Genomic DNA, 17,519 nt, shown 5'->3' on the forward strand with positions numbered 1-17,519 from the left:
TGAGTTCCCAGCTCCCCAACCAGACGAATCCCCAAAATGGTAGGTTTGTTGAGTCGACGATCTGGCCACTCTCACCCATGTAAATCAAAGAATCGCTCTCATATGCAGGAGTTCACAACTTACTCAGGATTAAGGTCATGTTACCTATGGTCATCCTAGTGAAATGAAAGTCTCTATTATGAACGGCGTTATATAATGAGACTCAACATTTCGTGGTTCGTCTTATACAAACTTCTTTGTATAGAATATCCCCGCTCACATGTCTAATACATGAATGATCAGGAGTAGATCATTTGTAGCACTTTACAACATTTGTAACACCTACAAAACGAGTCATACTCGTAGTGTCACCAGGATAAGGCACTCAGCCTTATCCATATACTACAGACCATTTACGTTATCACTTAAACATGATCCACTTGTATGTCTTCACATACATGTTTAAGCTACAACAATAACCCTGGATGTTAGTTTATTTGTTTGTGGTTAATGCAACTAAAATATCATATATTTCATAGACAAAGTGAATAAAAATATCAAATATTATTAATCACAGAAATTTTTGTTCATATAAAGTTTACAAACTATAGAACCCTACGAGATTTAGGGCATCAACCCCAACAGTAACTTCACACGACAAAAAATACAGAGATGAACTCAACTTCACGAGAGACATATACTGACTTCTATCTCTCATGAAGTTGAGTACTTGTTATAAGTTTGTCTCGTGAGGTAACTTATAACAATGAACTCAATTGGAAGACGTCCAATGACCATGAACGATAGTCTTTTTTTACAGAGGAATAAGAGTCTTTTCGAGAAGAGATTCCAAAAATGGTGAAGAAAACTCAACGAGAAGAAGAATAGAAAACATTAAGTTCCACGGGAAGATGAGCCAGATTTGATTTAACTCTTTGAAATGATCATTTAATAAGGGAAAAAATTGTCATTCAACGTGGTGGGTCACTCCACTTAAAAGTTTGAAAAGTCGGAAAGAGGGAAACCTAAATCAATTTTTCTAGCCCAACCTAACAGACATTAACTTTAACAAAAAGTATATTACTAAAAATAATCATAATTTATAGGCCAATAAATGTTTGACATAAGGATGGGTTGCAAAAGATAGAAGTAACCCAACCTGCACCTAAGTTTTACTTGTCCAAATTTTGTTTAATTGTTGGGGAACAAGTTGTGATGCATCGGATGTTATTCATTATTAGCCATTGTTATGTACATAGACCATTTTGTGAATATTTTTATTTCATTTGCAAGTGGCAAATTAGATTAAACCTTAAAAATTAACAATAAAAAATGTTTACAAAAAATGAGTTTCCACAAAAAAAAAAAAAACATCATTTCATTTTATTAGTGTAAAATGTAAGGAATCAAACATTTCCAAAAAATAAAAAATAAAAAAACATTAACCATAGAAATTGGAATTCCCAGATGGGCAAAAAAACAAGATAAGAATTTATTTATTTTTCCTTTTTAATTAACATTTATGGTTGATTTAAAATTAATTGAGAGTTAGGGATTAGAGAAAATGTTCATTTTATTGGAATATAACATGTCTTTGGGGTGTAGATAAAATTATTATGCAACTGAGTATTCAAGTTGTATGATGAAAATATGTTACATTTTTCAAGAAGAAAAAACAAAAAGTTGTTCTCTTTTTAAGCTCTTTAGTGAAAGATTTTAATCTCAAATATATCAACGGCTAGTTTTTACTTTTTAACAGACTTCATAACAGATTTGTAATCACATATATATAGGTTACATTCATTTCGAATTAAATTTTTACATTCTGTCTTGTACAAGATCTGTAAAGAAAAGAAAAACTTATCTCTGAAAGTCTTCAATAAATCATCTTCCCTTCCCGTAGATGTAGGCTTGAATTTTAGCCGAAACCACATACATGCTTTGTTGCTCCTCTCTTCCTCTTTCTCTTCTTCAATTTGCATGCTTGATTCTCTTCTTTATTTCACTATGAAATCGAGCAAGAACAAAGAAGCTTAGAGTGAGTTGAGAGTTTTTTAGAAACCTGCTTAGAGAGAGAGAGAATTTTCGTTTACCAAATGATTTTTGGTTGGCCTCATTGAACTCCCACAGATCGTTGATAGTGGATCTTTCCATGTACTGTCGGGATAGCTGAGAGGCGTGGCTCATTGCGATCTCTCATTTTGGACTGAACTGCTCAGCATCATGGGCCTGAAACAAGAAGCAGCCCGACATTTAGGTTTTATTATTTAGGGCTAAGTAGTTGTTATATTTTTCATTTGTTTGGAATATGTTTGGTATTTAGGAATAGAAAAAAAATGCATGTTATATAATTTAGTAGTCAAAAATTGAATTTAGAATTTGTATTTAATATATGTTTACTTTGTAAGAATTTGTTATATTTTAAGAATGAAGAAAAAAGAGAATAAAGCATCTTTTAGTGTTAAAATTTTTAGGAAAGTAAGCGTGTAGTTGGAAATTTAAAAAAATAGGAAAAAAATTAAGATAAAATCAATTTCGTTTAGAAAAACAGCTTAAGATACCTCAACTCAACTCAACACCCAATACACGAATTTTTCGACTCAACTTAACTCAACTCAACACTCCAAACACAAATTTTTCAACTTAACACAACTCTTCACCTCAAATATAGAAATCTAACTCCACAGATAATCTAATTTTTCAAATAATAATTACCAACTCAATTCAATTCGTCAAACGTGCCTAATGAACTAATTTGTAGTTCTAACATTTTTTTCTTTTTGTTTGGGCTCTATTTTAGTCTAGACTTAATCCATCTACTTTCTTGTAATAAAGGTTTTCAAAATAGGGCCTTTGTTTGTTGGCTGGAGGACACAATTAGAATTGGTGTGTCAACATCACAATTTTTTTCCCCGGAGGAAATATCACTTATTATAAATATGTTAAATTAGTTGTGATATAGATGTTCATTATTAGTGTTCATTGGTCATGTGTCACTTATCTATTACCCCATGTGTTGTTCCTGTGGCATTTGGTAGATTTTGAAAGACACACATTAGTGATCAATCCAAAAAGATTAGAGAAAGTGGAGAAATTCATTTTTTGTTATTTTATTTACTTTTTATTATTTATTTATTTTATATTTTATTATTATAATATTTTCTTCATTTCTGTGTTCTCGTTATGCGTTGTTATGCTCCTCAAATTCACAACATAACTGTTATTTTATTTTTAGTGCGTATTTTAAAATTTAAAAATAACTTATAAGTTGGAAGCGAGCATTCGTGTACACGTTAACTTCGATAAACATTGGTTTAATACTACATTCGGTGTGTACTTCCCACCTACATATAGGCCTGCTCTCAAAGAGAGTGCTAACAAAGACCTTGAAAAGGCCTCTCCCTTTTTGGCTTTGTCTCTTTGTCGAGATCGCTGAAATTTGATCTCCTATAAATGAAAAAAGAAAGTCGTTTTCTTTGTCTTCTCTCTCTTAGCCGAGCTACTTTATTGAGTGACTTGGCATCCGGGATATATGGAATTGAATCCCCTACTTCGTCGCACCAACTCCCTCAAACACAAATGTGGTTTCGATCCTTCCGATGATGCCAGAAGTCGCAACATCTAGAGATGATGAAAAAAATGAAATCCAACCCGTGAAGAGTGAAAAGAATGCATTGGATGGATGCCCGAGCATTGAGAAGGAAGGACGCTTTCAGAGGCGAAAGGAAGCGGCTTCCCGGACTTAGCCGAGGTCAAGATGGTTCGGGGTTCAGGTGCCCCTTCTCTTTTGGATGAATGGGGTGATTAGGAAGGAACTCTTCTTAAGTTTTCCAAGATCGGTTGGGCCTAAAGTCAAGCCCCTTTTCTCCGGACACGTAGCTTACCGAATCGCGACACGGTTAATTTAAATCACTCACGCGCACCCACACACAATATTTTATGAATAACATATTCAATTTTTTTTTTTAAAAAAAAAAAACTGCTCTCATATTAAACAAAATGTTTAATGGTATATATTTAAACCCTAAAGTTTCAATTTGAAATTTTGTTTTATATAGCAAAACTGTTAGAATAATATTTTCGAATATAGTAATATGTCACAATCTATCAGTGATAGATGTTAATAAACATCTGTCAGTGTCTATCAATGATAGATACCTGATAGATAATGATATTTTGCTATATTTGTATTTTGATTCATTTTACTATATTTGATAACAATCCAATAAAAAATTTAAGGACATTACAAAAAAAACAAAGGTATTTAGATACGTGAATTTTAACCAATTTCAATATTTTAAGTATAAATACCAATACCAATCTAAATTTCTGGAATTTAGTTTGAAACTCAACTCTTTTACTTAAGATAGATGAAAATCATTGTAATAAATTGAGATGACATAATCTTAATTTTAAAAAATAAAAACTCAAAACTAAGACACCATTTGATAACAATTTGACTTTTGATTTTTTTTTGTTTTTGAAAATTAAACTTATACACACTACTTTCACTTTTTTTTTTTTTTATCTACTTTTTACCAATGATTTAAAAAATCAAGCCAAAATTTGAAAAATAAAAGAAATTAGCTTTTAAAAACTTTTTTTTGTTTTTGGAATTTGGGTAAGAATTCAACCATCATACTTAAAAAGATGCAGTGATAAATGAAGAGAAAATAGACTTAATTTAAAAAACAAAAAAACAAAATAGTTACCAAACATGATCTAAATGGTTACTAAATCTTAAAATATTGATTTAACCGAAAACTTCTATGTGTGAGACACAAGTTTAAATGAGGTTCAACTGGGTTGAATTAATATACATTTTATAAAATTTAAATATGATTTAAATAAATAAAAAATATATGTTTCAATATATAAGATATAAATTGGACAGAGAGAAAATTCAAAATTCTCCCAATTCTTACTCCCAGAATTTTTACTTCAAAGTCTTGTAAAGAACACAAGGAGCTTCAAGCTTTCTCAATTTACTTGATCAACATAAGTTTGCTTAGCCTTTTAACTTTTTGTTCATCATTAACCTTCTTACCTGATTTGAAATACATTTTCAAATATTTAATTTAAAAAATAAATACATTTTCAAATATTTAATTTAAAAAATAAATCATTTTGAAATAAATTAGAGTATTTGACAACCACTTAAAATAGTTTTTCAAATATATTTTAATCAATTTTATCAAAAATGTTTAAATAAAAATGATTTTTTTTCTTCTCAAATCAAAATCCAAATGGTTTTTTAGTTTACTTGGATGCATCTTAGGTTATACACATTTTTTTTTAAACTACTTTAATCATGGAGTAAAAAATATATATATAAGTATCCAAAACTTTTTCATAAAGAGTTGTCCAAGACTACAATTTTACACCCACAAATCAAATAGATAATATATATACGTATATGGCTACAAAATTTTGGTCCAACTTTTTTTTTGTGATATCGTTGGTCAAATAAATTGTGCTATCAACGTCATGGGTGATTTCAAGAAAAAGTTACTTGTTTAACTTTATTTTAATTTCCTAATTAAGATTAAAAGCTTATATATTAGTTAAAACTTTTTATTTTGTTTCCCTCTTGATCATCCCCAAGCAAAGAATTTTAATTACACTAATTTAAAAATTCTCTCATCTAACAAGGTAATTTAAAATCATTTTTTCAAATTTCAAAACAATAGAATCTAAAATCAGTTTTTTTTTAAAAAAAATAAAACACTAAAACCACCCATTTTAATCCCAAACTAAATATAAAAAACAAATTTTGATTTTTTGTTATTAAGTATGGTAAACTATTTAACAGAAATCTTATAAATACTTTGGAAAGTCAAACACGTGGCATGTATATTACCTCAAGTTCCAAACACTTGTCATGTAACTGTATATTAACTATTTAATATAAAACTTTATTATCAATTATTAATATTTATTTAATTTTTTATTTTATCTGATTAAATAATTAATTAACAAAACAATATATTAAACAATGCTAAATTCAATTCAGGATTATACTACTTAATTCTCTTACATTTAGTTATATGTAATTATTTAATTTTGGTTTTAATACACAAAATTGGTAAACAAACACATTTAACTTTCTAACATTAATCCTAATATAGACATTGCACTCCATTAATCTATTTAATTATAAAAAGAAAACACATGAAATATAATACAAGGTAATTAACTAAAAACTAACTAGAACTAATTAAAATCGGTTCTATTCAGAAGTTAAGATCCAAAACAAAATAAGTATAGACATTGTACTCAGTATCTTATTTTTCCACAAAGTGTACATACTCTCAAAGGTTTAAAATGCCACAAAAATGTCAAAGTCCCAATTTTATAGAAATGTAAATAAAAATAAAAATATCGATAAAATATAAATTTTAGAAAAATTGAAATGAAAATTTAATGTCATGCATACACTATGTAACATGGTCTTCCAAAGAGTACCAAACTGATAAATGAAAGTAATCCTTGCTCTGCTCAAACTACTCATCAATAGCTCTCAAAGAAAAATCACAGATAAGAAAAAAAGGAGATAAAAAAACCATCTGGTAAAGGAAAATATGTGATTTTTTTTCTGAAGATGATCGAGTGTTTTTCTTCAGAGGGCTACTTTTCCTAGGCAGCCTGAAATGGCATGTAAAAAAACCCTTTCTTGTTTTCCACATGATCACTGTACATAACTATCTTCCATCTTCTTGAATATCTATTATTATTATTATTAAGTTTTAAAAGTTGTTTTGTTTTTTTGTGGCTTTTAATGGAAATATGAAAGTTCTGTGCATGGACAAAAACAAAAACAAAACCTTGTTGGAGATTAAAAGATTCCTACCAAAAATAAGATAGAGAGATAAAGAGTTGAGGTTTTACATCAATGTCTATCCAATTTCCATATTACCAGTAATATTCAAAGAATTTTAAACAAACAAACAAAAAAAAAAAGTTTCTAAAGCAACATAATTAAGTTTCTTAAGTCACGAGGTTCATAAATCCATTAATTAATAGTTGTTTATTAATACTAATGTTGGGTTTTAGATCAACTTGTTAAAAGCACTGTTCAAAGGGGTTGAGCCCAAAAACATATCATCAAGAGAAAGACCAAAAAAACAATTAATGCCCCAAATAAACAGAGAGAAAGAGATGGCCAAGGAAGGACTAGGGAGAGGAAATGGATCATTAGGACACCAATTGAAAAGGATTAAGGTAAATAATTTGGTTGGTAATGAAATCTAATCTAACCGAACATAGTTCAACTGATATATAATATACATATCTTTAAATCACAAGTGTAATCTTCTAAATGAAATTGGTATTTTATTCATCAGCTATACTTGAATTTAGCTAAACAATTATGAGTTTGGTGTAGGGGTTTTCCTTAAAGCCGTTAAAACTGGTGTTATATTGTGACTTATCATCAAATTTTTTTGCAGAAGGATAGTTAATGCTCTCTCTTATTTTTCTACTTCTCTCTCTTAATGAAACCAAAGAGATATAATTCACATCATGTGAAAAAAGAAAAATACTTGATGGCATCAATCCCAAAAACAATATGAAACAGACAAATTGCAACTCCATAAATCTTAATAATTAGGGGTCTCACTCTTGGCAGAATCTTTCCTTCAGAAAACACCCTTTTTCCTTGAATCAAAAACCAATAATGAGAACCAAAAAAAAAAAAATAAGATACCCATATAAGCCCTAGCTGGAAAGAGCTTAAAGATAAACCCACCACCATGATCAGAAGCTTTGAAGGAATCACAAACCCTAATTTCTGCCAAAAAAAAAAAAAAAAAACATGAATCCAACAGTAAAATGGAATTTTAACCACAACCCAGTAAAAAGAAACAAGAAAAATGATCACATACCTTAACTTAGAGGGAAATGAAGTAAAAAAAAGGAAAAATTAGGGTTTTTGAGGGAGAGGAATTAGATGAAATTAGGGCTAATATTTAGGGATTAGGGATTGTGGGTGAAAGGGAAAACCAACAACAGGTGAAACTGCCGCATGATCTGATCTTTCCTCAAAGAAAAATAAAAATGAAAAAAAAAAGGGAGAAAAGTTAAGATCATGCTGGCAGCTTCAACTGGTAGTGATTCACCATAATTTGGACTAAAAGGAAAAGAGAAATAAATTCTAGGGTTTGGGATGGAGAAGCAAGAGGTTGAAGAAAATGGGTATAAATAGAAGAAAATAAATAAATAAATAGAATTATTAATTTTAATTTTAATAAAGAAAAAAGTGGTCCCTTATTGAAAGTTTTTTTTTTCTAAGCCCAAGTGGATGCAAATTGAATATTATCACGCCAAGACTACACCTCATGCAGCTCTTTTGCAGAAGGGCTTAGTGGGTTTTTCAAGCATTAATTAGCCTTTCAACCCTATATTGGCGTGGGGTGGGGACCCTCTCTCTGTCTTTTTTTTTTTTTCTCTTTCTTTTCTTCCTTTTTTTTTAATTAGTTAATTAATTAATTTTAATTTTTACTCTTTTTTCTCTCTCTCTAGATATGAGAGAGAAAGAGAGGGATTAATTAGGGACTGTGATGCACCATTAACGAAAACCTCTTTCACACAACAATCCAAAGACCAAAAACAATAAATGGGACCGTTTCTGCATGGAAATTCTTAGTTGTCACTTAAAACCCTTTTCAACTTTTCTTTTTCTAAAAAAATTGTTTTGATTTTTACCATTGGGTTTAAGAAAGTTTGGATCTTTTCCCTTTAATCTCTCTAGTTTGATTCGTTTACAATCGGTTAGATTTATTGATGGGATTGAGTGATTCTATGTAGACTGCAACAACAAATTGAAAAAATCTAAAAATTAAACCGAACCAAACTGATTTGATAGTTTAGTTTGTTTTTTAGGGTAGAATTAGACATCTTCGATTTTTCTATTTGGAGATAATAATATATTATTGGTTCGAATCCGATTTTGAAAGGAAAAACAGGTAAAAATCGAACTAAATCGATGTATATATATACTCTTAAAAATATACTCAAACCTTAGGTCTTTTTAGTACTTTAATTATTATTGTGCAAGTAGATTTGTTGTTTAGAAAAAAATTAACTATTTTAGTACACATATGTCTGTCATTTAGAAAATATAAAAGAATTTTTTTAAAAAAAACAAAAACATCCAATTTTAATCTATAATAAGAGAAATAAGTCCAATTATAATTTGAGAATTACAAAAGGGCCCATTCAAAACAAAAATTAAAAAATTGAAAGGAAAAAAAGGCAACAAATCGGGAACTTGATGGATTAACCGATATGAATAAAAAATCAGTTGATTGATTTGGTTCTTTATTGAACATCAATTTGAATAAACTAATCTGTTTGTTTAGTTTTCTGTTAGTCTCAAATCGACAAAATCAAATCGAATTTTACTCATTTTTCTATATATTGATTTGTGTGAGAATTGAGATGACGTATCGGAGATATTATAAGTGTATATAAAGTGTACTTAATCAAATTGAATGACTAAAGTCCTGTTTGACAATCATTTTGTTTTTTATTTTTTTAAAAAAAATTAAGTCATCTCCAAAAATTTTCCTTTGTTATCTATTTTTACTAATGATTTAAAAAATCAAGCCAAATTTTGAGAACTAAAAAAAATAATTTTCATTTTTAAAAAAAAAATTGGTCAAAAATTCAACTATTGTACTTAAGAAATATGTAAATTATTATAAGAAATATGGATGAAATATGTTTCATTTTCAAAAAAAAAAAAAAAAATCAAATAGTTAGTCAAGGATACCTAAAAGATTCATAGTTTGAATCACCTCACTTAAACTAAAACTATGTAGGTATGTACATATGTATATTTTGTGAGTGCTAACAAAGTTTGAACCCGAATTAAACGGTTATTTAATTTAAAAACGTCACATTGAATAATTTCTCGAATAGGCTTTGAGTTGTAATTATCTAGGAACAATATTTAATGAGTAAATCCAAATTAAATGAGCATCTTTCTTTCCCAACTGCCAACTCAACTTTTGCATCCTCTTTGATAACGACAATTTGGAGAGATCACTTGATACAACTTTTTTTCTTTATTTAATGACTTTTCTTTAATTACTTGAGGGGGGTTGGATGTTAATTAATTAAAGGCGTTTGCTTTAATTTAATTTCTGGTTTAGTATAGTCCTTTTGATCTACTTTGTCATCTTTTTTTTTTTAGTCCCATGCGAATTAATATAAATAGAAAGCATATATTATAGATAGAAAAAAGTTTATGAAAGTGTTGCATTAAGAATATATTTATTATTTTTCTTGTAAAGTTGTAGGGTAGATGGATAATGTATCCCTTCAATAAGAACAAAGCATCTTCTTTTCTTTTCTCCCTCTCTCATATTGCCATAATGATAAAACAGAGTCTAATTGTAGAATCATGGTAAAATTAGGGTGTAAAAAGCAAAAAATGGGTTGCTTTTATAATTATTTAAAGATTTAAGAGGAAAGGGTGATGTGGGAAGTAATTAATGATATTACTTTAATAGAACTGTTACTGCATGCACTACTACTCTAGGGTACTAGCTTCTTCCTTCTAGGGTTTACACTATGATCCAAATATCTAATTTTAATTTAATTTCACCCATTATATTCTTCTGATTGGATCAATATTTTTAAACAGTTAATTCATAGAATAACAATACTTTATGAAAGCCAGAACGAGTCTACCTCCTTAACTAATATAAATGTGTATTAACCATCAAAAGGTATATAATTTGAATCCTTTCATTTCTATTGTATTAAATAAAAAAAAATACATATTATGAAAGACATGACTCGTTTATTTAATAGAAATTAAATGAAAACTAATTGAAATCAGAATTTGAATTATGTTAATCTTTTTTCGTTATTTATTTGAAAAATTGGATTTGGAAAGAAAAGCTAGCTCAATGACGTTGTTTATAAGCTATTGTCATAAATTTGATTGGGAAATCATATAGATTGTTGTTAGTAAGATGCATTACTAAATAATATGTAAATATAATGTTCATTAAATAAATAATAATCCATAATAGTTCAAATTTATTTATTTTCTATTTTATTAGAGAGTATTGTTTTTTTTTTTAATTTAGCAATTTATTTAATTTAACTAATTCAAATAAAATTACATCAACTAATCAATATAATTTTCATGAGAGAAACAATATAATAATGAATATGAGATTAAATCTATTAAATTTCATGATAATGATTTTTTTAAAAAAAAAATTCATGGTAGTAATAATGAATTGTGTCTGAATACTTTATTTAATATTAACAAATAATTACTAACCAAAATAAAATTACATCAACTAAAAAAATTAATTAAAATAATTTTTACTAGAAGAATCACTAATTTTATTTGTACATGTTGTCTAATTCAAATATTTTATTTTAACAATCCATAAAAAACACATTAGTTTTATAAGATGATTTCATGTAATAAAGAATATATAAGTATACATATTTTTTATTAGAAGAAATAATATTGATTATATAAATAAAAGAAAGAGAAAATTATAAAATAGTTGATAAAGAGATTGGGAGTATCATTTAAGATGAAAGAGAAAAGGCAATAATATGAAGTAATTAATAAAAATGAATAAGAAATGAGAATGTGATTAATAAAGATTTTGGAAAACAATAGGATTACAATTACTCCTTTTATAAATAGAATTAAAAAATTGATAATGGGTCCCACCAATTAATTCAATCTAAAAGAATTTATTCACTTATATTATGTTGTTACTCTTACTTTAATATAAGAACCTAAAGAATCTAATTTTTGCAACTTAACTGATGCTTTTAAATTTTGTTATAGCATATAACCTAAGAATATGAATTTCTCCTTTACTCAAATTTCTTACAAAAATATGTAATGCCACACCAGGAATAATTTTACAAGTCCTATGAACAGCTACTCTGAGTATGGCAAAGTAAAATGATACTAAAAATTGATAATTTGATCTCACTTTTAAAATTTTATGTTAGCTGAGCTGTGCTACAATTTCACGAGTTACATATGCTGTATGATTGTGGGCCTGGGCCCATTAAGGGCTTCCAGAATACCAAATATTAGGGCTTTCAAGATCCCAATATTTCCCGATTTCTTAAGTTTCCTTTTTATGGGTACATATTTTGATGCATAGGCACGCCAAATCGGAACCATGGATCTCACAGATCCCTTTACCTTTAATAGCCACACCTACAATTTACGTTCTTTAATATTTTATTCCACATCTTTATACAAAGGATTGAATAAATTAAATATACTAAACTTAAAATTTAATCTCACAACTTTTAAACATGTCCTAAATAGATCATCACATTTTTAACTCAGGTATGATTCTCGAATTTTTAATTTGTAGAATGGATATGACAACTTTAAAGGAGGTGAATAGGATTTATTAAAATTAATTAAAACATTTTCACTAAGTGGACCCAATTAAATAAATTAACAAAACTTTTTACTAACAACTAATTTAAATAATAAATTTATGCAAATAAATTCAACCCAAGATAACTAAAAGTCAAAAACCCACAATGTATCACTTTCTCTATCACTCCAAATGGTACATTCACTTAGTTCACTTCGATTAGAAAAATTATGTCACGTCATCAACTAGATATTTTACTGTTGAGCTTGTTTCAGTCATATCTTATTCATTCGAACTCCAATTTAAGTGATTCAAAATACATTGAAATCTCTATTCCAAACTCTATGCAATAGACTATTCAAATTACTAAAATTATTAAGTGAATAAATTCAAGTTTTTTATCATCAAAATATTAATTAATTTGAGATTAAGAACTAAAAGGCCAACATAATTTAGTGTCCAACAAATACTTGATCTAGTTTCATATGTTTTAGAATTTTAAAGATTTGTTAGACATAAGAGTGAAAAAATTAGATTTGTTTGGACAGAAAATCGATATTATACCAGTTAGTTTTAAGAATTTGAATGTGAAGTATCTATTAAATACAAATAAAAGTTTAGAGAGTAAAAAAACATAAACCAAAATCATTCGATTCTAACTAGTTGAGTTATGCTTACTCTAAGTTAAGATTTTAAATTATACATCAAATATATGCTAATCAACACTAACTTAGAGCATCCATGAGTCAAAATATTGTAGGATGTTTTTGTTTTATAATATCATTTTTTTACACAAGGGTATAACCCATCTTAATAAATAAGCAATGTACTTTCATGCTCAAATCATTACTTTATTCATTATTAGTATGATCATCTAGCAAAGTTTGAAATATTTTCCATGTCAATATTAAGATATAAAAATTGACATATCTAAAATGATAAAGTAAAAAACTCTCGTCTTATCATGCCTCCTCTGGTTCTAAAACAGAGGGAAAAATTGAGCGAAGTCAAGTCAATTAAAAATTATCAACTTAATTTACCCACTTATCATTAATTAAAAAAACATTTTTTTTAGTACTAAATTACAATAATATTGACAAGAGACTCATTACATGCAAACAAATTATATTAAAGATCGAGCCTCCTTTAAAAGAATTCCAAATATCACTCGAAACAACAATCGAATATACACCAAAATTCATATGCATATGTACTTTAACAAGATACTCTACTCTAGTGCACTCATATACAAGTTAGACTAAAATCCCACGTACTATCACAATCAAAAAGCATTTCTGATATATAATAATAAGAAACATGAGAAATTAAAAGGATTTAAACCATGATACTTAAATAGCTGCCTCTACTAAATAGAAATAGCAAAAAGTTCATCCAAAATATAGAAACCTGCAAGACTTTGTAGCAACCAAGTTTAGTGACAATAAATTATTCAGTGGAAAAAAAAAACAAGAGAGAAAAATGGTTTGATTAGTCCCATTATAAACTTATTGTCAACTTTAAGCTTTAGTGAAAGGAGAAAGGGAATCAGAATCAAGGAATAAAAGTTAAAGGGGGTTTCCCAACAAAACCTATAGAAGCTAGAAAGTAGAGGGTCATTTTCTTAATGGTGGGTGTCGCAGGAATAAGGAGGTTTTTGTGGGCAAAAAAGAGTGGTCCTTTTTTTTGTGAACAGACGGGACTGTGTGCTTCGAGGAAGCAATGGCAATGGCAATGGCAATGGCAATGCCTCTGTTTACATGTTATAGTACACAAAAAAGATTTAAAATCAAACAGCAGAGGCCACAGACGAATAATGATACACTATTACCATAGGCTTTTATTAAACAATTTAAGACCTTCAATCGTACCTAACATTAGGGGTACCTCCCGGCCACAAGATTCCAATTCAGAATAATCTGTGTCAGTTTAATGCTTGTAAAGGAAAGCCGGTCACCTTTTTCTTTTTTCAGCCAAATGTTTAGTGTGGATTGGCATGGCATAGTGATTGCTCCTGCCTGCCACTCCATGTGAGAAATCCCATGTCAAAATCCCTAGTTGGCCTGCTTAAAATAATACAAAATTACAAATGGTACTCTACAAATCTGAACTCTGATGCTTGATAGGTTTGATGATTTGATCGAAAGCCTATTTTAGTTCTAAATTTTTAAGTTTGTTTGAAACTATAATGTTATTAAATCTACCTGCATCGATAATCAAACTTGACTACAGAAGAGACAAACTATGAAGCAACAAAAGAGAGCAAAAACTAAAATCAAGGAGTGCATCCATATTGATGACCTTACGAACCCAAGGTTGGTCTTTCAACCATATTTCGTTCCATAAGCATCTTCGGGCCATATTTAGAGCTCTGAAAATGTCGACAAAGCTCCTAGCAAAACCTTGCAATGTTTGTCAAGTTAGCATCATATTTTGTAGGGAGATTGATTTGAATAAATAATCAAAAGCAACATACAAAAATGAAAGGGAAACGAGGTTGAACGAGGGAATGTGAAAATTATGATGATATCCGCGTGGACTGTAAAGAACATAAAGCTAAAATGTCAAAGCAACTTGCTTTTTCAAGGACAAGCATTGGAAAAATAATTGTAATAAGATTATGTTGAAGCCAATGATGAGGTACAGCAACTAATGAGGATCCCACGTTCTCTAAAATGACCTCTTAACTTTTCTCTACATAACTGCATCACAATTGATTCTCCTGTCTAATAGGGCGAGGTCCTAATTTGAACGTGGGGTAAATTTGCCTAAAAAATTGTGGATTTTAATTACATTACGATGAAGATATTCTACCTGACTACCCACTGTATCCTAAATTAACATGTGAGCCTAACTGATGATTATGGGGGCAAAAGGCACCAACTATTAAAGGATTCAGGAAAGCTAATACAATCATTCTACGGCTTCAAAATTTGGGATAAGGTTATGGTGTGGGTGAGGGTATTAATTTCATGCAGCTAGTTCTTGTTAAGATTTAACTTTTGACTGTATGCTCGACCAAACTTCTGTGGAGTTCTTCAGCTGTCGGTCTGTCATTCGGGTTTTCCTGAGTACACTTACGAAACAAGTCAATCAAGAAGGCTTTTGTCTCTTGGTCTTTCTCTGGACCATCTGATTCTTGAGCAGATGATCGAGGCATTGAGCTTTCCTTTATCGATCCCAATGCTTCCTCAAGCTCATTTGTCAATTCTGGTCGTTTACCCATCTGTTCAGATTGAAAAAACAAATTGTTGATCAGGTAATAGCCTAAACTTTTAAATATTGGATCTAAATGACAATTTTACTTCCTACGAAGTGAGATTTAGGCACTGTGCCAAATTCTTTTTAAACCATCCTGGGCAATGGAAATCTAGATCAAGAGAGTAGAAGAAACCTGAAGATGATCGAAGATCTGCAATTCTGTAAGCCCCATGAACGGAATTTGCAAGGTCAACAGTTCCAATAACAAACATCCAAACGACCAAATATCCACTTCCTGCAATCAAAGGAAAGAACGAACACCGTCCAGTTATGGACATCAGAAATCATAAGTTGAGAACATAATGCACAACTAAATGCAAACTAGGTAACAAAAATTAGACATCATAAACTTTTATACAAACTCACAATGTGAGATGGAGAATAACAGAACAGAACTGACGCAGAATTTTCGTGTACATGCCAATAACAGGATATCCCAGCATTCTAAGAAGCTTGGGACAACCCAATGAAACTAGAGTTTTTCTCAGGTCCCCCCAGCTAAAATATTTGCTTGCTTCACACTCCCACACATCACTCCTTCCTAGTACAGTACACGTAACAACTCGTGTTCACTTGCTTTAGTTTTACAGGCAAGACATTAGGACCCTTTTACTCCCTAGCCCCATATTTCACAATTTAGGGCTACCTCTTTGTCTATTATTGGTAATTTTCCTTCTATATATTACAAAATGGAGGCCTCACGTGCCTATCGATACCCATCAACACATACATCTTGACCTCTAAGTGAGTAAAACAAAGGAAGTTAGGCTGATAGATCAAATGATTCCCATGTAGCACTGCAAGCTTGTCCTTCATACTATATTAACACTTCAAGCTCACTACTCTCTAAACTCAGCATCGGTGGTTGGCAGAGTACAGCCTATTTGACCCAGGCTCTTGTTGCAATTCAAAACTCAAAATTTAGTCGATATAACAGGGAGTTTGACCTTCGACCTATGACCTTTGATCTGTCCCACTTAACTGGATGTAGTTGTGATTGTGATATGACATAATGTAGGGTGGACATTCTTTCGGGGAATTGTAACCTGTAGGCTAATAAAACAAGCCAAACAGAACACCCAAAAAGATAAATGAAATATAAAAGATAAATAAACACAAGACAAACCATGTAATTTGAGTACTTGAACCCTCTTGAAATCACTGACCCTATACCACCTGAATTGATGCAATTTTTCCCTTTCTCACTCCCTCTATTTGTAACAAATTACCAACACACTTCTCCAGCCAATTACTAATATACCCTTAAAATCTTAATAATATTCCCAATTCAATTCCTAATACAGTTCCTATCATTGCTCATCTATAAAACACACCTTGTTATTTCCCCCATAGAAAAAAAAACAAAAACAAAAACAAAACAAAATTCAGTACAAGGCAAATTTTTTCCTTTTCATCTAATGCCCTCAAGACAATCGAAACTTAGCCTTGCAATTATAAAATCTAGCTGGAGTTGTGCATACATGCAATGGATGACGACACGTGCTGGTAGTAGAAGCGTGTGATGCCAATAACAGATGGTGTAGTGGACATGGACGGTGGCAAGCAGTGGAGAATGGCGATGTACTTGGTTGACCATGTACAATCATGGGTGGCAGTCAGCTATGTACAATCGTTGGTGACACTTGGCAATGAACGATGGTTTTCATGGCATACATGAAAAGATGGGAAATTTTCTTGAAGCAGCTACGGTTGAGCTTGATTTCTACATATGCCAATTGCCCCTTACGTAGAAATCAAGCTCTTCAAGAAAATTTCAAGTGAGCTATTGGAATCTAACAGAATGAGACAACCCAACACATGACCCAACCTATATTACCTGTTGTCTCATTAACCTTAAAATGAGCCTCAACAAGCCAATTCAGACAAAGAAGCCCACGG

General features: G+C 30.0%; 1 protein-coding gene and 1 long non-coding RNA gene across 2 annotated transcripts in view; both read right to left on the minus strand.

Moving 5' to 3' along the window:
• Positions 1 to 1,686: 1,686 nt before the first annotated feature.
• On the minus strand, positions 1,687 to 8,182 carry LOC120091284. Its single transcript, XR_005485687.1, has 3 exons — positions 7,863 to 8,182; positions 2,073 to 7,768; positions 1,687 to 1,984 (listed from the first exon to the last, which is right to left on the minus strand). It is a non-coding gene; the product is annotated as an uncharacterized LOC120091284 (long non-coding RNA).
• A 6,728-nt stretch (positions 8,183 to 14,910) lies between these two features.
• LOC120070210 overlaps positions 14,911 to 17,519 on the minus strand; it is a 10,537-nt gene continuing 7,928 nt past the window's right edge. The window contains exons 10-11 of the mRNA XM_039022082.1: positions 15,754 to 15,855; positions 14,911 to 15,585 (exon numbers count right to left, since the gene is read on the minus strand). Of these exons, the coding sequence (XP_038878010.1) occupies positions 15,355 to 15,585; positions 15,754 to 15,855 (333 nt within the window). The 3' untranslated portion in view covers positions 14,911 to 15,354. The remainder of the gene's footprint in view (positions 15,586 to 15,753; positions 15,856 to 17,519) is intronic.

Source organism: Benincasa hispida, chromosome 1 (assembly GCF_009727055.1).
Source record: "Benincasa hispida cultivar B227 chromosome 1, ASM972705v1, whole genome shotgun sequence".
NCBI lineage: Eukaryota > Viridiplantae > Streptophyta > Magnoliopsida > Cucurbitales > Cucurbitaceae > Benincasa > Benincasa hispida.